This window comes from Giraffa tippelskirchi, chromosome 4 (genome assembly GCF_054371585.1).
Source record: "Giraffa tippelskirchi isolate mGirTip1 chromosome 4, T2T-mGirTip1v1.2.pri, whole genome shotgun sequence".
NCBI classification, from domain to species: domain Eukaryota; kingdom Metazoa; phylum Chordata; class Mammalia; order Artiodactyla; family Giraffidae; genus Giraffa; species Giraffa tippelskirchi.
Genome location: NC_137278.1, coordinates 86,535,097 through 86,560,000, shown reverse-complemented (window position 1 = coordinate 86,560,000; position 24,904 = coordinate 86,535,097). Strand labels below are relative to the sequence as shown.

The following is a 24,904-nucleotide window of genomic DNA, read 5'->3' as shown; positions in this document are numbered from 1 at the left end:
TGGTACCACCTTTGCACAGAATTGTTATGATATATATTTGCTTAAGGTTTTCTTTCCCTCTATTTTCTCTGAGAATAATTCCCTTTAACAACTTTGGAAGTCCCGGAGATGCTTATTTGGAGGGCTAATTATATTAAAATTCTTTATAAGTAGTGTTTCTTGCTAACGGAAAAAGCACTTAGGGTAATTTGTTTCTTCGTTGTTAAAACTTCATAAGGTGAAATTGTGTAAGTCATGTATTGCCCTTAACTAGTATTCTTTATGTTCCATTTGATCTTCTAAAACTTAAACATAATGAAATAAATATCTAAAGGTTAGATTTGAGTTCTTTTGAAGTAGAGTGTTTTATTATTTAAAGCAGTCATTTTTATAATATAATCATCTTTATTGATTAGAAATCTTGATTTTGATGAAATGTTACTGAAAACCTTTATATCTTCTGCTGAGTCAATGTCATGATTGAGGCAAGGGAAGGGTGCTTGAAAGCCTCTTTTTTTGATTCAGTCTACTGATGAAGGTTCAGTCTTGGTTCATTAGTTACCAGCTTAATTGAAATCACATTTATTGAGTCTCTGAACTAGATCTTTTGGAGCATAGGTTTGCAGGGAACACAGTTCAGGTTCAATGAATTTGAGTTAAATCTGGTTAGTGTCTCCTTCTGCCCTGTGTAAAAACTGCTTTTGAAGTGAACTGAAGTCGCTCAGTCGTGTCCAACTCTTTGCAACCCCATGGACTGTAGCCTACCAGGCTCCTCCGTCCATGGAATTTTCCGGGCAAGAGTACTGGAGTGGGTTGCCATTTCCTTCTTCAGGAGATCTTGCCAACGCAGGGATTGAACCTGGGTCTCCCGCATTGTAGGCAGACACTTTACCATCTGAGCCACCAGGGAAGTCCTATAGCTAAGTAAATAGATAATTTATTAATTAGATGACTGACAGAAAAATTGCTAGGACCTTGTTTTATCTTTCAGATACGGATTGTATAGTTCACCATTCGATCCAGTCCTCTTTGATTTGGAGATGAGTGGCTCTTCTTGTAAAAATGTGTACAACAGCAGCATTGGTGTCCAGTCTGATGAAATTGATTTGTCAGATGTCCTTTCAGGTAGTAAAATGTTTGATTAAAGGAATTTCTGAATTTTTTATCTTGGGTTTAAGATACGATCGATTTTTAAGAGATTGTAGTTATTCTATTCTGTCTTTGGGAACTAAAAGTTTCTGGAACTTAACTTTTGTGTCTGTGAATCATTAAACTATTTGCTTTGTTTCTCAACTCCCCCATCAAAAAATATTGATGTTCTTTTTGACAGGGTTGCAAATTTGGGTTTTTCGTTTGTTTTTTTGTTTCATTACGTTACTATGACTTTAATGTTAATAGACTAAAACTTGTTTATTTGTTGTAGTCTTTCCAATTTTATTTGATGTACCTTTGCCATCTGTAAAATCAAAGAACATATTATTTCATATTACAGAAAATAAAATTAATATATGCTTTTTTAGTAAGCAAAGATGCAGAAAGAAAAAATAATTTTCTGCATCTTCTATCATACTCTTCTGAAGTACACTTGGTACACAGTGTTACATGTATTCTTGGATGCACTTGTAAAGAATATGCCTTTAAGACTGAATGTATAACACTATTTGTATAATCTCTTCAGATGCTAGAATTTGGTGTTTTTCTGTTTTTGTTAGAACAATGATCACTTTATTTTTTGTTTTCTTCCATCTTATTGAACTTATTACAAGTGTTACTAGTAAACCAAAATGTTAAAAAATTTACTTGTAAACATGATAATTACCATGTTAAATGTAAGTAAGTTTGGGGAGTTAGTCTCAGTTTTGTTTAAATTTAGTTATGAATTGTGAAAAAAGCAAAAGAGAAAAATAAAATACAGAAATAAAATGCAAAACATCTCAACTTTAACCTCTCCATTCTCTTAGGTTACCATTGTTAACAGAATGTTTAGCTATTTAGACTTGTTTGCTACACGTGTTTATGAGCATTTTTAATGAAAGAGATTATATTATACATCTGGTCTTCTTGCTTTTAAATAAATTATTCTGTTTGATGACTTAGGCTTTGATTACCTCATGCCAGTGTGTGTCTAAGTGACATGTCAAATTATGAGTAGACCTCAAAGGAGGGGTTAGAACTAGACCTATAGATGCCGCCTGTACACTTGAGGATAGAATGAAATTTGTTACTGAGAAACTGTAAGAAGACCATAAAGCTCAGGCCAAGCCAAGGAGTTGGTTAAATACACAAGAGCAGCCATATTCATTTTAGAATAAATATTCATCTCCATATGAATGTCTCATTTTTTTATTCCTCACCATCAGACCTTCTGCAGCATTTCCTTTTTCAGTTAATGGCATCTGTGGCACAAAACAGAAATGTGAACTGTATCCTCTCTTTCTCATCCTCCACATCAGGGCTGTCATCTGATCCTATCTATTTTTCCACCAACCTGTATTTACAATTTGCCCATTCTCTTACCTCTCACGTCACAAGATTATAGTCCAAGTCACAGTTGTCTTGAACATGGACTAAAAAATAGCTTTCCAGCTGGTTATTCTGCATCTGTTCTTGGCTCACTTCTGTTCATACTTTACAATGCAATGACTGCAGTCACTTTTTAATGTAAACCTTATCTGATTATTCTCTCTTCTTAAGATATTTTTCATGTCTTCCCAAGATTGTACCATCCAAAGTCTCTAATATAGCATAGATGATCTTGTATGATCTGACTTTTTCCCTTCCCCTGTTAGTTTTCTTTTTGTGGTCCTGTGATTCTCCAAGTGTTGTCCACTTTGTAGGCTCTCTCAGGGTCCCTGAATCCTTTCAGGGAGTCCGTGGGTCAGCTGTTTTCCTATCTGCCCTTTTCACTGCATAGACTTTTGTACTGATTGTGTGAAAGCATGATGATCTTCCCCATGCACTTAAGAGTCAGAAGCATGATGGTTTTACTTAGAAATATCTTTGATGAAGTAGTTCCAACTTTCTTTGATCCAACTTTCTTTGATAAGCCATATATTAAAGAGATTTGCAAAAATTTAAGACTTTGCCACCCTTCTCATGTAAGTTATTTTTGTTTTAGAAGACAGTGATTTTTTTCATCAAAAATGAAAGATTTTATATCTAATCAATTTATTACTATTATGTGAATTAATATTTAATATATTCTCCTCTTAAAATCTCTACTTTTGTAAATCTCTCTATATATACAACCAATATAAATGAAAGCTCAATTTTTGAGTTCTTTTAATTATTTTAAAGATGTGTAGAGGGATTTTAGGATTGAGAAATGTTCCTGTAGGCACATTTTTCTTTCAGTTCCTCTAATGTGCCATGTTCCTTTCTAGTAAAGAGATTTTACTCGTGTCATTTCTTCTGCCTGGGTTCCTCTGCCTCACTGGAGTAGGTGCATAAAAATCTTTTATTCTTCACATGAATATTGTCACCTCATCATGGAAGTATTTTATTGCCCATTCACTTAGATTGATTTCCCCTTGACTTATTTGTCCTGTGAACTTCTCCTAAGTAAAGTGTAGCATTTTTTTTTTTAAGGTTCAATTGCATAATTATTTGTTTCATATCTGATAACCTTGGATAGAATATGCATTTCATGACAACTAGGGCCTGTCATTTTTCTCTTGTGGCTCCCATGTCTTCTATTGAAAGTGCTCAGTAAATTATTATTATTTTTTTTAACACATGTATCAGGTCCTGTGCCAGGCACAAATGGACGTTGGAGAATAAGGTTTTGCTAGCTTAGTCTTGCGTTTAATTTATTCCTTCAGGTTTTTTTTTTTCTGTCTCCATTCTGTCCATCTTCTCTTTCTGTTTTACTTTGTCTGATAAAGAATTCTATTTAAAAGTATTGCTTTGATTTTAGAAAATTTGACAAGTACTAAAATGACATGTCCCTCTTCCTCCCCTGGTACCACATACACTCTTCAATTCTTTTGTGTTCTTCCATCCAGTCTTCTGTTGTTTCATGGTTTGCATAGATGTGACCATTTGATTTTTTTTCTTACTGCTACATGTGCTAACTTATTTTTATGATTATAAAGCAGTATATCTCATTCTAGAATATAATCTTGCTAATAAGAGTATTTCTTTAGTTTTAATTTAGTGTCATTTATACACTTGATATCATAGAATTGATTCTGATTTTTTTGCATGCTTAAATTAATCTAAGTAGCTGTCTTATTTATTTTAAAATAAATATATTTTAAAATATTTATTTATTTTTCTTTTGTTTTCTGTTCTTCATTTAAAATCTAAATCACTTGTTCTAGTTTCTTGTTAATGTGTATGCTTCTTGTTAATGGTTGCTTCTGTACAATTCTGCTTCTGTAGTACAGAGACTAGTAGTACCTCCTGTTTGTGAGTTTTCTTAATACCATGTCCATTGTTGAAGCCCTGTGTAAGGTCCTGTGCATTTATACATCTTTGCCGTTAAAATTGAAGTAGTGGCTATAATTCTCACTATGACTGTTGCCTTGATAGAATTAATTCACACTTTGTAAAACTTGTCTCTCTTTTGTGTTAGGAAATGGAAAGGTTAGTAGTTGCACAGCTGCTGAAGGTAGTTTCACATCTCTCACTGGACTTCTAGAAGTTGAACCTCTGCACTTTTCTTGTGTGTCAACTAGTGATGGAACAAGAATAGAAAGGGATGATGCAAGTACGTTTACTGGTATGTACCTTCTTTTATTGTATACATTTTTTACTACATACATATATTATGTTGCAATAAAGTAATATGTAAGTGTTTACACATCTCTTTATATTATCTGTAAAACTCCTTTACTGTTGTGTGAAGTAGAAACTTATTGGTTGGAGAGACATTCTGAGGAAAAATTATAAGTAGTTTCATATCTTTCCTAAGTCTATTCATGGGTTTTTTCCCCTACCTTCTAGAACCCTATGTTAAAACTTTTTGCTTTTATGTGTGTGGAATCTTAGAAACATTTCAATTTGGAAAATATCAAACATGATAAAAGTAAAGGGAAGAGTACAATAAACTTTTTATTTTCATTATCCACTTGCAGTAGTCATCAATTGTCAGCCAATCTTGTGTGTAGTTTTCACATCATGGTGTTATTTCTTGCATTTAAAGTTAAAAGTATATTTGTTAGTGTCTTTGAGAAGTTTGAGATGAATGAAGAGGGAAAACTATTTTTTCAGCTAGTTTAAAACAACGTTGGATACATAAACCTGTTATTTGTGTGTTTGAATCTATGGTGGTGGTGATGCTTTAAATGAATGATTGATGACAACTTGTTTATTTTGTATCTCTTTTTTCCTTTGTTTTTTTCTTTATGTTGTAAGATCTGTGTTTATTCACACATAGTTCTGTCTGGGCACAAATAATTGAAGTTTTTGTAATTAAAAATATTGGAATATGGTTTTATATTTGTATTATAGTCACAGATGTGTTTTTGAATATTGTCTTGAATGAAATCTACTGTTTGTATTTTTTTGTGAGTGAGTGACTTTGTTTCTTCAGAAAGTAAAAATAGTTGCTTGAGAAGTCATGAAAGTCTTGAAAAATTTTTATCTGACACTTGTGTCCAGAATGGCAGCATGTTTTAAAGGGCACTTAACAGTTGTTTGAGTGCCTTTTTATTCAGAATCATATTTCTTGCAATTGTGGAAGTAACCACTAAGTGAAATGGCTTATCTAGCTGAGAGTTTTAATTTTAAAATAAAATTTCATATTTCTTTTACGTGGAGATGCCAGAAGGGTCAGTGTCTGCTTATGTTTGTTTTCTTGGACTATTACAGTCGTTTTATAGGAACTTACACATTCAGTGTGTTTTGGAAACATGGCATAACAAGAAAATAAACTTCCAGAGAACTATTTAGTTTTGTTTTATTTATTGATTTATTGATTGATTGGCTGCGGAATCTTAGTTCCCCAACCAGGGATCAAACCCATGCCCTCCACAGTGGAAGCACAGAATCTTAACCATAGGACCACCAGGGAGTCTGAGAACTCTTTAGTTTTTTAAATCAGGCTTTTTTCTTTGGAACTGTCATGAAATTAATTTTTTATTTTAAGAAAATTAATATATTTGGATAAGTAATATTTTCAGAAGGTTTGAAATTTAAAACAAAAGATCTGATTTGAAAAAAATATTCCTTCACATTCCTACCCATTTCTTCTGCAAAACAAACAGTAGGACCAGTTTTTTGTTGTTCCAGAGGTAGTCTGTGCTTTTTTAAGAATTCACCTTTGTATTGCACTCAGATTGAAACTGTTGCCAGCAGAGGGATTTTATTAAATTTTAAGACAAAAGTCCTGAGTTGTGATCATAAGGTGCTAGAAGATGAGTGTGGTCTCTCAACTTCTGTCTCCTTTTATTTTGAAACATGTTAATTGCAAAATACAATACTCATACAAAAAAGTGCAGTAAACAGTTGTACAGGGAAGCAATTTATCACAACAGAAACCACCCATATGACTACCAGGTCAAGAAACAACATTTCCAGTACTCTAAAAACAGATTTCTTTATGCCCACTTCAATTTATTTTTCCCTCACTCTCTGAAGAAGGTAAACATTGTCCTAACTTTTTTAAAGTAACTGTTTCTAGCTTTTTATTTGTTTCTTTGTATAACCTCTTAGCTCAGCTTCCTTGGTGGCTCAGACAGTAAAGAATCTACCTGCCGTGCCAGAGACCTGGGTTCGATCCCCGAGTCGGGAAGATCCCCTGGAGAAGGGAATGGCAACCCACTCCAGTGTTCTTGTCTGAGAAATCCCATGTTCTGAAGAGCCTGGTTGGTTGCAGAGTTGGACACAACTGAGCAACTAACTTTAACTTTCCTAACTTCTTAGTTACATGTTCCTAAACACTGCTTGAATAAGGTCTGTGTGGTATAGAATTGCATATATGTATTTTTTGGTCAGCCGTTGAAGTTCCACGTTATGATTGTTAAATTCACCCATAATGTTTAGTCTGTGCTTGGTGAAGTGTACTCTGTATATCCACTTGGACATACAGTTTGCTAATTGTGTTCTTCAAACTCTCTTTATTGATTATTTTACGTTTCTTTTTTTTTTTTTAGAGTTAATAGGATCAGCATGTTAAATTCTTGTCATTATACTTGTGGATTTGTCTGTTTTGGTTTCAGCAGTTTTTCTTTTATGCATTTGGAAGCTACCATACAAATTTAGAATGGTTGAATCTTTCTTATGAATTGAATCTTTTATTGTTAGGTATTATCTTTCTCTAGCATTGATTTTCCTAAAATTACTTATTTTGATATTTCTCTACCAGTCATCAGCTTTCTTTAGGTTACTATTTGTATGGTATATATTTTTACTTGTACTTTTCAAAATCTCCTTATTTTAGATATGTCTTTTATAAGCAGAATGTACTTACCTTTTTCATCCCATTTCTTTCAATTGGAGTATTTAGCTTATTTACATTTAATATAATTACTAATATATTTGTATTCAAATCTACCATGTATTTTATATATTCTGTTAGATTTCTCATCTTGCCTATTAGATGTTTCTTTTTTTCCCTTTGTTTCCATTTTATTGGTGACTCTATTTTTATTGAGCTATTTTTCTGCTTTTTATTATTTTTAGCAGTTATCCCAGAGAGCATAATATATATGTATCCTTGAAATCCAGTTACTTTTTTTCCCATACAGTGCAAATATATTGAACATTATTTAATCACTTTTCTAAGTTATATGGCAATGTGACTTCATACCTTAATTTTATATTATTTTAATTCTCATGGTTATTTTAATTTTTGTATTCAGTATTCATTTGGATTTATCTCACAATTCCATTTTCATTTCTCTTTATTTTTTTCTTTGCTTTTGTAGTAGCAGAATGACATTTTTCTTGGATTGTTTGTCTTTTATGTGTTTCTTGTGATTTGGCTCATTTTCCTTTGAATATCATTTGGGTATTAGATTTTAAAGTCAGTAGAAGGCTAAAAAGTATACATGGTTAATATTGAAAGTCATTTAAATTATCCTCAAAGTATAAAGACAACATAAATGCTGCAGTAAGTCTAATAATTTTCCCTTTAGAGTTTGGAATGAACTGCTATTGCTTTGGTGGAACAGTTGGTGGAGCAAGTAGATTTTATTTTGGGGCACACAGCTTATATGAGATATGATTGCTCTTTCTTTGACCAAACTCATATAGTTGAACTTGTGCATGGTATATGAGGTATTGGATGGCTTCACTGTAGTGATCTTTTTTTTTTTTAATAAAGGAAATTTTTTATTGTAAGAGGCTATGCACAGTTTTGTTGTTATTTCTATCTTGTGATTATAACTTAGTTTTAAACAAATAGTCTATTTGAATTCTGGCATAATATATTCATTGTTAAATGTCAAGATATGCTGTTAGATTACCACTCCCCTCCTACTTTTCAAATATTTATGAGCAAATTACTTCCCTCAGTTTTACTTATTTACATTTATTGGGATATGGTTGATTTAAAATGTTGTGTTAATTTTTGCTGTGTGCCTCCCTCAGTTTTAGATACATTACCTGTGAAATAGGGTAACAGTATTACCTACTCATGGGCCATTGCAAAGTTTAAATGAGTTAAGTTCCTTACTTAGCACTGTGCCTCACATTATATTTGATTTCACATGGCCCTTGGTTCTAACCCTAGTTCTACTGCTAAGGTTAGCTCTACAGGATAACTTCTACATTTCCTATTATTATAGCAGTTGTCTTTCCTCCATATAAGTGAGTCTTTCTCTTTCTGACTTATTTCACTTAATGTAATAATTTCCAAGTTCATCCATGTTGCTGCAAATGGCATTATTTCATTCTTTTTCATAGCTGAGTAGTATTCCATTATATATGTATACCACATCTTTATCCATTTATCTTTTGATGGGCATTTAGGTTGCTTCCTTGACTTGGCTATTATAAATTGTGCAGCAGTGAACATTGGGGTACATACATGTTTTTTTGAGTTAGAGCTTTCTCAGGATATATGCCCAGGAGTGGGATTGCTGAATCATACAGAAATTCTATTTTTAGTTTTTTAAGAAACCTACATACTGTTTTCCATAGTGGCTGTATCAGCTTACATTCCCACCAACAGTATAGGTGGGTTTCCCTTTCTCTACCCTCTCTCCAGCATTTGTTACTTGTAGACTTTTTAATTTGGCCGTTCTGACCAGTGGGAGGCAATACCTTGTTGTAGTTTTATTTTATACTTCTCTTAATAATTAGTGGTGTTGAGCATCTTTTCATGTGTCTGTTGGCTCTCTGTATGTCTTCTTTTATTTAGGTCTTCTGCTCATTTTTCAGTTAGGCTGTTTGTTTTTTTATTGTTGGGTTGTATGAACTGTTTGTATATTTTGGATATTAAGCCCTTGTTGGTCGCATTTTCCCAAATATTTTCTCCCAGTCCATGGGTTGTCTTTTTGTTTTGTTTATAGTATTCTTTGCTCTGCCTGTAAGTTTGATTAGGTCCCATTTGTTGATTTTTGCGTTTATTTCTATTGTCTTGGGAGACTGACCTAAGAAAACGTTGGTGTGATATATGTCTATTTATCTGTAGAATGTTTTGCCTGTGTTCTCTTATGGGAGTTTTATGGTGTTGTGTCTTATTTAAGTCTTTAAGCCATTTTAAGTTTATTTTTGTGTATGATGTGAGGGTGTGTTCTAACTTCATTGATTTACATGTGACTGTCCAGCTTTCCCAGTACAACTTGCTGAAGAGACTGTCTTTTCTCCATTGCATGTATGTTCTTGCCTCTCTTGTCGAAGATTGTGTGAGTTTATGAAATTAAATTTTTATCTCAGCTTTTTCTCAAAATGTTTTACACAGACACTGGTAAATATTTAATGGGAAAAAAGTTCTTTTATACTACACTTTTGAATAACATTGAAAAGGGGAGTAAAAATATTGTAAATGTGTAATTTTATCGATCTTTAAAAATGGTAATATTCATGGGTAAGCAGTGTGTGCCAGGCTTATTTGTGCATAGGACATGTTTCTCTTCCTATTAGCGTTCTGAGGAAACACTGCTTTACATATTGTATGTGGGCCAGATTCTCTTTTTAGGCTATGCTGTAAAATGAGGAAATCAGTGTCATCAGTCTTTTTAAATGATGTTCTTATAATTGAAAGGTTTTTTTTTTTTTTTTTTTTAGCTTTTTAGGAGAGGAAGAAGAAGGTGTTGTTTCTGTAGGAAATCTTAGTAAAGTAAAAATCAGTTTATTTCTTATGCTCAAACTGTATAAGATTATTGTTTTGTATTTTCATTTTAGCCATATTAAATGAAATGTCTTCAGGCTAAAAATATTTTTAAACTTAAAAGTATACTAATTTTCTTTGATTAAGAAGTCATTCTTGAATCACTTATACTTGAATACTATTATTATCAATATACTTTTACTATTAAGATTTCCTCTCAAGATTTTTATCTTTTAAATGAAAATTAACTGTTGTTTAGTGTCGAAGTACTGTGCTTTTGTACATGTTTCTCTGTGAGCCTTTTCTTTATCCTGTTTTTCCCCCTTTGTCTTATGCCAGTGAGTTCCTTCGGGGTTACTCCTGCAGTAGGTGGACTATCATCTGGGACAGTTGGGGAAGCTTCGACAGCCCTGAGTTCAGCAGCCCAGGTAGCTTTGCAGTCTCTCTCTCATGCAATGGCTTCAGCCGAGCAACAGCTACAGGTGCTGCAAGAGAAACAGCAGCAGCTTTTGAAGCTTCAGCAACAGGTTGGAGACTATTTGGCTCTTTGTTCATGCTGTCTCTAAACTTCAAAAGCTGAAAAAGTACTGTAAAAATGACTGTTATTTTCATAAAGGAAATTAGGTTGACCGATCTGAGATAACCATTTTCTGCAAAAATTGAGGTAACATCTTCATGATATACTTAAATTTTTAAAAATTATATAAATGCACTTTATATTACATATCTTGGGAATATAATTGATATTTTCTTTGTAATCTTTAAAATCCATTCTTTATTCTTTTTATAAATATTCTTGGTCAAACATGAGTGTTAACAGTTACTATTGTTATGGATTGTAAAACCTAAAACAACATTTAAAATGTGAATTAAAATTTAGTAATAATAGCAGATGTTTTGGAGATTTTGTTGTGGACTGTACAATTCCTAATGACAGATTGTGTCAGGTTAGGCAACATGAAAATCCACTTCCTGTTAATATTTTGTTTTGAGAAGAATTTTGTTTCCTTATTTACGTTTAATTGTTTTGCTTCTTTTCCACCTTTGCTTTGAGAAAGTCCTACTGCCCAAATACTCAGAAAATTTAATATTAGATTTTTAAGGAAATATATATGCAACATAGAAGAACTCCATTCATATTGAGTCCATTTTTTTACTTAATTTCATTTTTATCGCACTAGGATCCAGTTAATCATGTTTATTTTCATAATATATACCATATAGTGTTCCCCACAGTTTAGGTAGGCAGGATTAGTCTATATTTGTTGCTTTTACTTCTTTTACAGAAAGCAAAGCTGGAAGCCAAGTTACATCAGACAACAGCTGCAGCAGCTGCAGCAGCATCAGCAGCCTCAGCAGTAGGTCCTGTTCACAACTCTGTGCCTTCCAACCCAGTGGCAGCCCCTGGATTCTTCATTCATCCATCTGATGTTATTCCACCCACTCCAAAAACAACACCACTTTTTATGACTCCACCACTCACCCCACCCAATGAAGCAGTTTCCGTTGTGATTAATGCCGAACTTGCACAGCTTTTCCCAGGCTCAGTTATTGATCCCCCAACAGTCAATCTTGCTGCACATAACAAAAATTCCAACAAGTCCAGAATGGTAAATTACTATATTTTAAATAGGTGTTCGCTTAGACATTTAAAAATATTTTGATATATGCGCTAACTTTAGAAGGCAAATTCAGTTAACGTGTTAATATCGAATTAGATTATTTTATAAAATACTGCAGAATATACATCAGGAAATGAGACTTATTAACTTCATTTTATGGTTATTAGTTTTTATAGAGCAAGAGTGATATCAATATAGAGTTATACTTTTTTCTTTTCTAGAATCCACTTGGTTCTGGTCTAGCCCTTGCAATTTCCCATGCTTCACATTTTCTTCAACCTCCACCTCACCAGTCCATTATTATAGAGCGAATGCATTCAGGTAATCTTTGATTTTCTTAAAATACATATTTTTTTGCTTTGTCTGTTGGTTCTTAGAAGACAATATTTTGTAGTTTGATTTTCCTGTGCAAATAAATCACATCTGCTCTTGGGAAAGTGCTTTTTACCAAGAGTAAGCATTACATTAAGACTCAAGCTCTGTACTCATGAAGTTGAATGGAATGTGCTGCTGAGTAGTTTCATTCATTCTGTCCAAACAGTGGGTTTGATCTGTTTAAGAATCTCACCTCTTGGGCTATGGTTGGCATAAATATCTGCCTCCATTGTAGCTGCTCCGTTACAATTACACTAAAAATTATGCTTAAAGAGGTATTTCTAAGGCTAGCATTAGTCTCATGGTTCTAATCTTGGAACCATTTTTTTGAGAATAGCTGACAGAGTTACTGCTAATGATAGTAACTGATTCGGATTAACATTTCATGGTCTCTGGATAACTAAGATTTTACTTAGGCCTCTGCCATGCTTATATATTGCTAGAGACCTATGATCCGGGTAGGTGCTTTCAGTTAGAGCATGTTTACTAATACGCCGTAGGAGATATTTCCCTTATTATCCTACCAGCTGTTATTTCTGGGCTTGAGCAGCAGCAGAACTTAACAAAATCCTTGTTGTGTGTGTGGTTTTTTATTAACTAATTTATTTATTATAATTGGAGGCTAATTAGGCTAATTACAGGATTGTGGTGGTTTTTGCCATACATTGACATGAATCAACCACGGGTGTAAGTAATGTGAATATAGTGAGTACTGTATTAGTTTTCACTATATGAAGAGTTGAACCATATTTGCTTTATTGCAGTGGGTTGTTTCCTCTTTGAAAGAGTTTTTTAAAAAATGTTAACAGTGTTTTCTGCCCAACTAACCATTCATTGGTAGCAACATTAGTGTTTGTGGCATTTAGAGTGAAATTTATCATCCAGTCTTATGTGTCCAGTCTTATGAAGTGTTAGCGGTTGTTTACACTATGATTTGGTTTTTTATCCATGGGGTTGACTATGGCATGTTAGCCCCCTAAAGGGGAGAATTATGTTTTTCATTCAGCAGTCTTACCTGTTTAGGAAAAACTACTGATAACTCCCTGGTTTTCCATAAAACAGCTCTGTGGAGATATCACTAGTCCTATTAGTTAAATTTAGTTGGGTTCCTTCACCATATAGTGTAACTAGTAAGACTGCTATCTGGCCCCCAACCCAATAAAGAAGAAAAATAATTAGGATTTTTATTAATGATTCTGCCTACTGTTTCAGTAATTGACCTTATTCCTGAAATGTGTGTGAGATGCAAATCTGCTCTCCTCTCAGATCATTATTGCCTTTCATTAATATGAGCTCACACGGAGGAGACATGCTGCCTTTTCAGTGTGGCCCTTAATAGTAAGCCTTCTGCTTCATCTGGTACTGAGCTGAAGAGACAGTGATGTATCAATATGGGAGGGAAGCGCTGTTTGAGATAAGCTTTATCTGTCTCCATTGGAGGGCCTTAGAGATCTTTTAGTGTGGTAGTAATGACTGCATGTAATTTAAGCCTTATGCTTTTCTTTTGCATCTTAACCCCGATGTAAGATGCAGCTCCAAAAGATGTTAAACAGGGCTTAAGAAAACCAAAATCAAAATTTGTGAAATTAGAAGAAAACAAGACCAAATGACTGAAAGAACAGATAGGTAGTTTATTGAGTTCATCTATATTCTGTTTTTGCTAATTTACCTTTTTTGGCTTTAAAGTTTTAAAATAATCTTATGTGTACAGTTGATTGCCCTCACAGTAACTTATTCTTATATATATTTTTAACTTAAATCTTGGAGTTTAAACTAATACAGGTGGAAGCTTTAGACAATTTTTGAATGAGAATTTTTTTAAGTTCTTAATTGTTTATAGTTTAGTAAGTTGATTTTATATTTTAAGATAAACGTTCCAAATTGTTTCTGAGTGTATCTTTGGTTAATTGTTGCGGTCTTTTATGTCAGCTGTTGCTCTCTCTCTCATAGGAGCAAGGAGATTTGTGACCTTGGATTTTGGCAGACCAATACTATTGACAGACGTATTGATTCCCACTTGTGGAGACTTGGCCTCCTTGTCAATTGACATTTGGACATTAGGAGAAGAAGTCGATGGGAGGCGATTGGTAGTGGCAACTGATATTAGCACCCATTCACTAATTCTTCATGATTTGATACCACCTCCAGTGTGCAGATTCATGAAGGTAAAGAACTTCAAGAAGATGAATTGATACACTATCTCTGTTTCTGATAAGTTATGAAAAATATTCAGACATAATTTAAAAATGTCCTTATAACACAGGGAACCATACTCAATATCCTGTGATAAACCATGATGGAAACGTATATAAAAAAGAGTGTGTGTGTGTGTGTGTGTGTGTGTATGTATAAGTTAATCACTTTGCTGTACAGCAGAAATGAACACAATATTGTAGATCAACCGTACTTTAATAAAGAATATCTATTTATAATTTATAATTTTTTTTAAAATACATGATTCAGATTTTTATTGTTGTAGATGAGTAGGTATGTATATTTATAAGTTTTCATTTCAGATCACTGTCATTGGACGTTATGGAAGTACAAATGCTAGAGCTAAAATCCCATTAGGATTTTACTATGGTCATACCTATATCTTGCCTTGGGAGAGTGAACTGAAATTAATGCATGATCCTCTGAGGGGAGAGGGAGAATCTGCAAACCAACCAGAAATTGACCAGCATTTAGCAATGATGGTTGCTCTACAGGAGGATATACAGTGCAGGTTAGTAGAAAATTGGTGTATATTTTAATCTTATTGAAGCTGTATATTTTGTATAATGTCTTGCATATACTTGGTCAAGAAATGCCTTTTCATAAGTGTATAGAGAAGGGCAAAAAGCAGGAGGACACTAGCATGTTATAATGTTTAGCGCATTAATATGATTAAATAATTTTTTTTTTTTTTTTTTTACTACTTACCAATTGATTAATTCTTTCTAATGGTTGTATGTTAACTTGTTTTAGAGATTTAATTTTTAGTGTGTATTCGTATATGTATTTTAAAGAGAACATTGCAAGAATTATTTTGTTCATTTTTTTTCGCTTATAGGTATAACTTAGCTTGTCATCGACTGGAAACTCTTTTGCAAAGTATTGATCTTCCCCCTCTCAACAGTGCTAACAACGCACAGTACTTTTTGCGAAAGCCAGACAAGGCAGTCGAGGAGGACAGTCGAGTTTTTTCCGCATATCAGGACTGTATCCAGCTACAGCTTCAACTAAATTTGGCTCATAATGCAGTGCAGAGGCTCAAAGTAGCTCTTGGTGCAAGTAGGAAGATGCTGAGTGAGACATCAGACCCAAAAGATTTAATTCAGACGTCTTCCACAGAGCAGTTACGTACCATCATCAGATATTTATTGGACACTTTGCTCAGCCTTCTTCACTCTTCCAATGGTTTGTATTTAGCTTAAGTACTTAAAAAGGCTGGAAATACATTTGATATGATTTTGTATGTTTTAATGTGTTAATATTTACTGGGTACTGTTTATTTTGATATCCTTTCTGATATGTTTTTGAAATGTGTTTTTAGGTTGATTCATTTTTTTCCCTTATTTTTATTTGTTTTCTTAAATAGATCTGTGATTAATTTTTTCTTGAGTTTCAGCTATTGATGTTCCACATCATTGTGTTAACTGGCAAAATAATAATATTTGAAAATTCAACACTGAAAGCTGTTAATAAGTTGCTAATCTAACAGAACTGTCAGTTTCTAGCCAGGAGCTATTTTTGATCATTACACATGGTTGTGACCGTGTGTACCCAAATGTTCACACACACACACACACACACACACACACCTATCTGATTCACACACACACACACACACACCTATCTGATTCACCCAACTCCACAGAGAAGTATAATTGATGTAGTTGCTAATTTTTTCCCAAATATTTAGCAATTAAAATTCCACATATAAGGAATAAATAGGAAAATAAATAGACCAGATTTTGCTGGTAAGGAGGAAAGCCTATCTGGGAATGCTGATTTTGATCCTACAGCATACTCTTAAATAGGAAATTTTACTGTTTTCTTTCTTGTAATAGGACACTCTGTTCCTGCAGTTTTGCAGAGTACGTTCCATGCCCAGGCCTGTGAAGAGCTTTTTAAACACCTGTGCATCAGTGGAACCCCAAAGATACGGTTGCATACTGGTCTTCTACTTGTTCAACTGTGTGGTGGTGAAAGATGGTGGGGCCAGTTTCTTTCTAATGTTCTTCAGGAATTGTACAATTCTGAGCAGCTTCTCATCTTTCCACAGGATAGGTAGGTCAGAAAATGCTGGATTAATTTGTTATTAGTGATTTATTCCCACAGTGTTCAAATTGGAAATGTTGTGTATGTGGGTACTGAGTATGGAAAAGTTAAGCCTGTCTTTTCAGAGTTTGAGCAATGCCCGGTGAAGGGGATACTGAAGAAGATTCTACATGATATAACTGAACCATATTCTTTAGTTTCCTAACTGAATCTATGAAGTTTATTGATTTGTGTTTACAAGTATTTCCTATCAGATTCTATTACTACGTGTGTCAAATGTATTTTTTTGAGTCTGTGATAATGTTGTTTCTACCTGATTTCTTGTGGATAAAAATAGAAAATATAAGCAAATAGCTGAAAAAGAGCTATTTTTAACATTGTGCTTCCAGATATAAATCTTACTAATAACCAAATAGTCTATCATTACTCTCTTAAATTGCAGTGTGAATTATTTTGAATATGAATGTTAAATTGATTCATACTCAGTGTTATATTTGTATCGTTTCTTTTTTTTAGGGTCTTCATGTTACTTTCCTGCATTGGTCAGAGATCACTTAGTAATAGTGGAGTATTAGAAAGCTTACTTAATCTGTTGGATAACTTACTGTCACCTCTTCAGCCACAGTTACCCATGCATAGGAGGACAGAAGGTATTTTTTAAATTAGTGTTCTTGAGTAAAAACATAAGATTCCTGTAAATACTGTTTTTATAAACTATCTACTCTGAAATATTTATTTTAATATTCATTTTGCTGCACATTTTGGAGAAGGAAATGGCAACCCACTCCTGCACTCTTGCCTGGAGAATCCCAGGGACGGGGGAGCCTGGTGGGCGGCCGTCTCTGGGGTCGCACAGAGTCGGACACGACTGAAGCGACTTAGCAGCTGCACATTTTGTTGATATTTTTGTGATACAGACTTTTTAGAATGACTAGCCTTCATGTGATTGACTGCCATGTGGTTACTGCTTTTTCAATGTGTTACCTTTTCTTTATGTGAATTTTGAACTTGGAAATTATTGTGTATGTTGTTTTCATACTATCGTGATTAAAATCAAGCTCTTATGTTTAAGTTTTTCGGCAGCATTGTGTTCTGCTTATTGATAATGAGCTTCGTTTGAGCAAGAAAATTGTTACTGGAATAAAAACTTTGAAACAGTGTAAAACTATATGACTTATAAATTGAGAGCTTTTTTTTAAATTTCAGCCCCCTTTAAGTCTAAGAATAGCTTCTTATACCTTGTTTTCTGTAAGTTATTAGCTGTTAGATTCAAATTATGCTTATGAATCTGTTTTTGTACCATGGAAGATTTGTTAAATCTTCCATTAGATTTGATGTGTTACTCAATTTGTGGCCGCAGGTTTCAATTTTGAGGCTTACTGTAAATAAATATTAGTGTTGATAATTATATGGTGTATTTTGGAGTTATAAAATATATTAATTTTATAATTATTTTACCAGACTTCATTAGGATTCTTAGGGTCACATGACTGTTTTTCCCCCTTTCATTTCTATGCAGGAGTACTAGATATCCCCATGATCAGTTGGGTTGTTATGCTCGTGTCCAGGTTGCTGGATTATGTGGCAACTGTAGAAGATGAAGCAGCAGCTGCAAAGAAACCATTGAATGGTAAAGACAGGGAGAGGTTTATGACAGGTATCAGAAGTTTATAATAATCTGCTGGTGGGGATTTTGAATGACTATGCAATTTTTCCAGAACTGACTTTGGCCTGGAGATTCCAGCTATATGTAATTTATGTAAGATATTAGTTAACTTTACCAGGAATAACATACATCTAAGTGAAGTGAATAAGAAGGAAGTCTGTGAAGGGTTATTGTAGTTTTATGGTATTTACATTTACTGTTATAAAATGTTTCTATTTATTAACTGCAAATGACTTTTATGCTAAGATACAGAAATTCCTTGATTTCTGTGAGTTGTAATCTCCATAAGCTTGAAGCACAGAAAATTTTTTAAATGAAAGGAAATCAAAGTGTAAGATAAATTATTTTCTTCTTGATTTCCAAGTTAACAAGAATTTATGAAGCAGCTACATAACATATGTAAATACAGACAAGAATTTCCATAAAATTTGGAATTTAAAAAAATTATTACGATTATACTATTAAAGGGCTATTGAGATGTTTTATACGTAAATCAGTTGTTTATGATACACATTGTTTGAGAATAGGGTGGGGAATTCTTTTCATGCACGAGGATTTGTTTTTAAACCGTGCTGTATATTAATATCTGTAGGTCACTACTCAGTTATAGACTCTAGAAGTAAGACATAAATGCAACTGCGTGTAAAGTTGGAATATAACAGATAGTATGTGAAGCCTTAGTTTTATTCATAGCATTTAGTATTATGAAAACACATTAGTGGAAGACATTTTTTTAAGGCCTGAAGAATTTGAATTGACTTGACAAAAGGATAATAAGAGATCAGAAAAAGCTGTCATTAGATTAAGCAGATGTGAAAAAAATCATTGAGGATTGGTGACATGTGGGATTAAGCCTGAACTGAACAGAATGACCAGTATAGAATAGTCTGGACACATTCCAGAATGAGAAGAAGTAGAGCTATACAGCATGGTTTTTTAACTCTCCAGTCTTATTTTCACAGTCATTAAATCAGATTAAGTATCCTTTTTTTTGGATACCTGCACAAAAGCATAGAGTTTGAAATAGGCAATAGTGAGCATTTTGTTGTTGTTACATTTGAGTGACTTTATCAAAGTGGTATTTTACAAAGATTAATTTTAAACAGTTGTGGAAAAAGTTGACTGTTACCTTAATGGAAAGATTGAAGCAACAGAGAACTCTGGTCTTAAAGTCACTTAGGGTCTAGGTTAACTTTTCTAAGATCACATGTTCTTAGCAGTTTCTTTACAATGGTTTCCTGAATTTCTTTTCAAAAACTGCTTTGTTGTGACTGACACATTTATCATTTTATATTTTCTGGGTATGAGTAGTACTTTAAAATCAACATTTATCATAATTATTAATACAACTTTTCCGTGCTCTATAGGTAACCAGTGGAGTTTTATTAACAATAATATGCACACCCAGAACATAAGTAGGTCTTCCAAAGGCAGCAGTAGCCTTGATAGATTATATTCCAGAAAAATAAGAAAGCAGCTAGTTCATCATAAACAGGTAATTTTCAATGTTTTTTTGCTTGGGTTGTTTTAGTGTTTGAGACATTGTATGAGATAGACTTCTCATTAGACCTTAGGTATGTTATTTAATGAACTACTTAATTTAGGGAAATTATTTGACACTTTTGAGACTGAGTTTCTTTATTTGTAAGATGCCGACAATACATAGTTCACAGATTTTTGCCAAGTTCTTTTAAACTGTCTACCTCCTCACATTTCTGATACTACTATTCTAAGTGCAGCCATCATTTGCCTAGTTAGAAGACGTATCTGCCTTTGTTTTCTCAATCGAGTTCATTTTTCATGCTGCCCCTAGAGAGTTCTTTTAGATATAAACCTGATCATATCACTCCACCTCTAAGTTTTTAGTGGTTTCCAGGTGATCTTTGAATGATGGTAAAACTCCTTAACGTGGCTTTAGCATATCTATCATCTGCCTGTCTAACTCTTAGGTTTGAATTTTGGCCTAGCCATGTTGAATTTGAGATCCTTGACCACCTGCACCCAGTCTTCTCATCCAAGATTTATTTTAGTATGTGCTTATTCCCTCATCCCTTCCTCTCCTCCTGCCAAACATTTAATTTACTATTTTGCTTGGATAATTGAACTTACTTTTCAGAAATTAGTCCATATTCACTTCTTCAAGGAGATCTTCCCTGGTTTCTAAGTTAGGATCCCATAAAATATCCCCATGTATCCTGTGTTTTCCCTTTTGTTATATTTATTGTATTCTTCTGTTGAGATTCTTTTGTTAACCTGAGTTTATAGCTGATGTCAGATTCTTAATACGCCAGTACTTTATTATAGTTATATTTTAAAATGTATCTTCCTTTCTGTCTTACAGTATAAATAGAAATATATACTATATCTTTAATATCCAGTATGGAGCTTAGTATGTCTCTTAAAAATATTCGTATAATTGATTTAAGCTGAAAGAAAAAGAAAGTGAAGTCTCTCAGTAGTGTCTGACTCTTTGCGACCCCGTGGACTGTAGCCTGCCAGGCTCCTCCATCCATGGGATTTTTCAGGCAAGAGTACTGGAGTGGGGTTGCCATTTCTTTATCCAGGGGATCTTCCCGACCCAGGAATCGAACCTGGGTCTCCTGCACTGCAGGCAGACTCTTTACTGTCTGAGCCACCAGGGAAGCTAATTTAAGATGAAATGAGATTTTATATGAAAACATGTATGCTCTGAAAGTTTGTGAAAGCTTTGGGTCTTTTAAAAAGCATGACTTAGCACTAAATTATTTGCTTTTACTTCTGAGTTTTTCTACTATGAGCAACCGTTGGCCCTTTTGCAAGAAAAATGATGTGAAGCTTTTTCATATCATTGAAATCTGAATAACTTTGGTGAATTGTAAAAATGTCATTACTCTGTTGTGATATTTTACTATTGTTAGGCAAAATGGGTTAGACAAAATTGGATAAAGTGTAAAAGAGATCTCTGCATTATTTTTTATAACTGCATGTGAATTTATAGTTATAGTAAAATTTTTAATTAATTAATAAGAATCATAGACATTCCAAAAAATGCACTACTCTTGAAGGAGATTTCCATAAAAGCCAAGCTAGGACTCTTGCACAGTAAAAGTATTTTCCTAGTGTATTTAAAAATAATTCTTTTTCTCTGTTTAAAAACATTCCATCTGTCAGTCTCATTAGAGGCTTACATAAAAAAGTATTCAACTTATTTCTCTTCTTCCATGGATAAGAAATTGGTTACTTCTTAATTACAAAATGGGGAGATCTTTTATTTGGATTTTGGAGGTGATTTTTAAAAAATCAATATAGTTAAGACTAGACTTTACAGAAAACTACTTAGTCCATTAGTTTGCTGTATGGATTCTGAGAAGTACAATAACTTATTTTGTTGTTTTTAACATTGCTGACTATAAGATTAACATTTTCTTTAAAGCAACTTAACTTATTAAAAGCAAAACAGAAGGCTTTGGTGGAACAGATGGAAAAAGAAAAAATACAGAGTAACAAAGGATCATCATATAAACTTCTGGTAGAACAAGCAAAACTAAAGCAGGCTACCTCAAAGGTATGATCTTTATTTTTTAATGTAATTATCTTAGAAAAGTTACTCTTCCGTTTAGTATTAATATTTTAAATTATTTGAATAGTTAAATATCTTTAATAATGATCAAGAAGCTTTATGTTATTCTGCTTATCAGCAGAAAAATCTATCCTGTGTACTTCTTTGGGGGGAAAGATAGCTTTAACTCAAGGAAATACATGGTTAATGTGGACTTAAAGTATTTTTCTAGTGTATTTTCTTAAAAGTGGATTGTGTTCCAGTAAATTGATGATAAAAGGATTCAGGATGTATACAGTTTTCCTAATGTGTCCATTCTAAGTGAAAATTAATTTCAGTGATTTTTAAATAAAGTTTTTTAAAAATAATGACTTTTTTCAACTTGGGGGATAGCATTTCAATAGCAACCAAGTTGGCATATTGTGTTTCTATAAATATGAGATTACAATTATTCCAGCAAAATTTGAAATGAATTAATACTCTATACTTTGTATGTATAGGTTTCTTTACCATTCACCTTTTAAGATTATGTTTTGGGTGTTTTGGTAATATTTAAAATAATAGATTTGCCCTAATAGAGTCTTTTTATAGAATCCCTCCTTTCTGAAATTCTACTAGATATCTGATACATTATTCTAAAATAGACAAAGGTATATATTGTCAGTATAGTTTTTAATAATCTTACTTTTTGAAGCTTATGATTTGCCTAAAAATCTTGTTCTTTAGAAGTTGTATGTTTTCTGAGTGTATATTTTCATCTCAGAAATAAACTCATATTGAAAGAATTTTCATTCAATAAACATTGATTTAAATATTGTCAATTTCTGTGTATAGCACTTTAAGGATTTAATTCGGTTACGTCGGACAGCGGAGTGGTCTCGTTCTAATTTAGACACAGAAGTTACAACAACAAAAGAAAGTCCAGAGATAGAACCACTTCCATTTACTCTGGCCCATGAACGTTGTATTTCAGTAGTCCAGAAACTTGTCCTGTTTCTCCTCTCTATGGATTTTACATGCCATGCAGATCTCTTATTATTTGTTTGTAAGGTAAGTAAACTAATAGGCCTAATTTATAATTACAAGCTTAGAGAATAAGAAAAAGAATGAAGAAAAAAATACAGGTTTAAATTGAGTTTTAAGAGAAATAAAAGTGCTTGGTTTTCCTTTTATGCAGTTTAGTTTTTTTTAATGTGCCTTGAAAGATTTTAGAAATACTTGGGCACTTATTTTTAGGAGACCTATTATACATTTTTAATCTAATTAAAACTAGATTAATATAGGCTTGAAATGTAAATAGTGTGAAATGAAGTGAAAGTCCCTCAGTTGTGTCTGACTCTTTGTGACCGCAGGAACTATACAGTCCATGGAATTCTCTAGGCCAGAATACTGGAGTGGGTAGCCTTTCCCTTTTCCAAAGGATCTTCCCAACCCAGGGATCGAACCCAGGTCTCCCTCATTGCAGGTGATTCTTTACCTGCTGAGCCATAAGGGAAGCCTTGGATATGTCTGTACAGCCTACCTTTTTTCTTTTAAGATAGGCAATCTACAAATGAGTGTCAAATTATAGCAGTGAAGGCTGTATTAATGCCCCGAAGGCTTTCCTGTAGCATATTCATTGTTTATAGAAATTGAACTTTTCAACTCAGATTTTTTTACCTGGATTTTAACGTTTGATCCATGAAATTACATTTCCTTTGCATTTCATGTCAAACAATTACTTTGACATCAAAAGCATATCTCACTGAAAAGTTACTTCAATGCTCTATTTTTGGAGAAAACATGTAATAGCTACTTAAGTGTGATTTTGTAAAATGTATTACAGGTTCTTGCACGCATTGCGAATGCCACGAGGCCAACTATACATCTATGTGAGATTGTGAATGAACCCCAACTGGAAAGACTGCTATTACTTTTGGTTGGAACTGACTTCAATAGAGGAGATATATCTTGGGGTGGTGCTTGGGCTCAATATTCCTTAACTTGTATGCTACAGGATATATTAGCAGGTTTGTTAGGATTTATGTTTAATAAGGTATATCAAAATGAGCTTGTCGATGCTTGACTAATCATTAAAGGAAACTGTGCCCCTCACAAGTGCAAAATGTCTCATCTCAGAGGTAGCAACCCTTTCGAATTACTTCTGTGTTTAATTATGTTGACACCTGTGATAAATGCAAGTGTTTATGGAGGAATTAGGTTATAAAGTGCAGGGATATGGGAGCTAGTCTGCTTCCTTATTAATACCAACAGTGGGCTGCTTCCAAGTTCTCTTGGTGCGCTTGAGGAAGGTACTTCCTGTTCCTCAGTTTTTTTCATCTGTAAAATGAGGATAATAAAAACATCCTTATTGTTATTTTGATGAATAAGTGAGTTAATATATTTAAAGTGATGATAATAACTCCTTGTTCATAAGGCACACATTTTATGTTTTTACTAGTTAGCATTTGAAGTTAGTGCAGTGGAAGGCCCTAGCATTTCCTGGGATAGATGAGGACTCATTTGCCTCAGAATCTTTTATGGTTGGTAGAGTGTACATGCTATTCTCTATACTAGATGAAAAAAACATGTTTTGAGTGTCTGTTTACTAGTTACTAAAACAGTTAAGGTGATGATATTCTCACCTGCAGGAGAATTGCTGGCTCCAGTAGCTGCAGAAGCCATGGAGGAAGGAACAGTGAGTGATGATGTAGGTGCAACAGCCGGCGACTCTGACGACTCCTTGCAGCAGTCTTCAGTTCAGCTGCTGGAAACTATCGATGAACCTTTGACACATGATATGACAGGTACATCCTTTGCATTTTTAACTAAACATATCCTTAGCTCTTTTTTTTAAAATGTGAACTTAAATTTCAAAATTAAGAATATTAATGAAGTGTAAAATTTTTATAGTAAGTCTTTGGCCTTAGTAACTGTATCAGTATTTTTCTGATAAACAGGTTTTACTTTGATTTTCTGCATGCTTTTTTTAAAAATAATTTTTATTTGTTTATTTATGCCTGTGCTGGTTCTTCATCACTGCATGGGCCTTTTTCTAGTTTTAGTGAGCGGAGGCTACTCCTCATTGCGGTGTGTGGGCTCTCATTGTGATATCTTCTCTTGTTGCAGAGCACCGGCTCTAGGTGCACAGACTTCAGTAGTTGCAGCGCACGGGCTCAGTAGTTTCAGTTCCTGGGCTCTAGATCACAGGCTCAGTTGTGGTGGCAAACAGGGTTAGTTGCTCCGTGGCAGGTGTGGTCTTC

The 24,904-nt window shown here is 33.6% G+C and overlaps 1 protein-coding gene across 19 annotated transcripts in view; it reads left to right on the top strand.

The window, feature by feature from the left end:
- The window catches only part of BIRC6 (baculoviral IAP repeat containing 6), a 212,332-nt gene that overhangs the window by 76,444 nt on the left and 110,984 nt on the right, over positions 1–24,904 (top strand). For 3 of the 19 annotated variants that reach the window (XM_081590294.1, XM_081590288.1, XM_081590284.1), the window contains 16 exons: positions 971–1,104; positions 4,556–4,702; positions 10,538–10,626; positions 11,485–11,808; positions 12,042–12,141; positions 14,146–14,360; positions 14,712–14,920; positions 15,248–15,594; positions 16,248–16,467; positions 16,975–17,108; positions 17,978–18,115; positions 19,492–19,619; positions 21,537–21,668; positions 22,497–22,712; positions 23,488–23,671; positions 24,293–24,448. In XM_081590294.1, coding sequence (XP_081446420.1) covers positions 971–1,104; positions 4,556–4,702; positions 10,538–10,626; positions 11,485–11,808; positions 12,042–12,141; positions 14,146–14,360; positions 14,712–14,920; positions 15,248–15,594; positions 16,248–16,467; positions 16,975–17,108; positions 17,978–18,115; positions 19,492–19,619; positions 21,537–21,668; positions 22,497–22,712; positions 23,488–23,671; positions 24,293–24,448 — 2,873 coding nt within the window. Of the gene's footprint in view, positions 1–970; positions 1,105–4,555; positions 4,703–10,537; positions 10,726–11,484; positions 11,809–12,041; positions 12,142–14,145; positions 14,361–14,711; positions 14,921–15,247; positions 15,595–16,247; positions 16,468–16,974; positions 17,109–17,977; positions 18,116–19,491; positions 19,620–21,536; positions 21,669–22,496; positions 22,713–23,487; positions 23,672–24,292; positions 24,449–24,904 lie in introns of all 19 variants that reach the window. The other 16 variants (XM_081590290.1, XM_081590280.1, XM_081590276.1 and 13 more) reach the window with 8 other exon arrangements.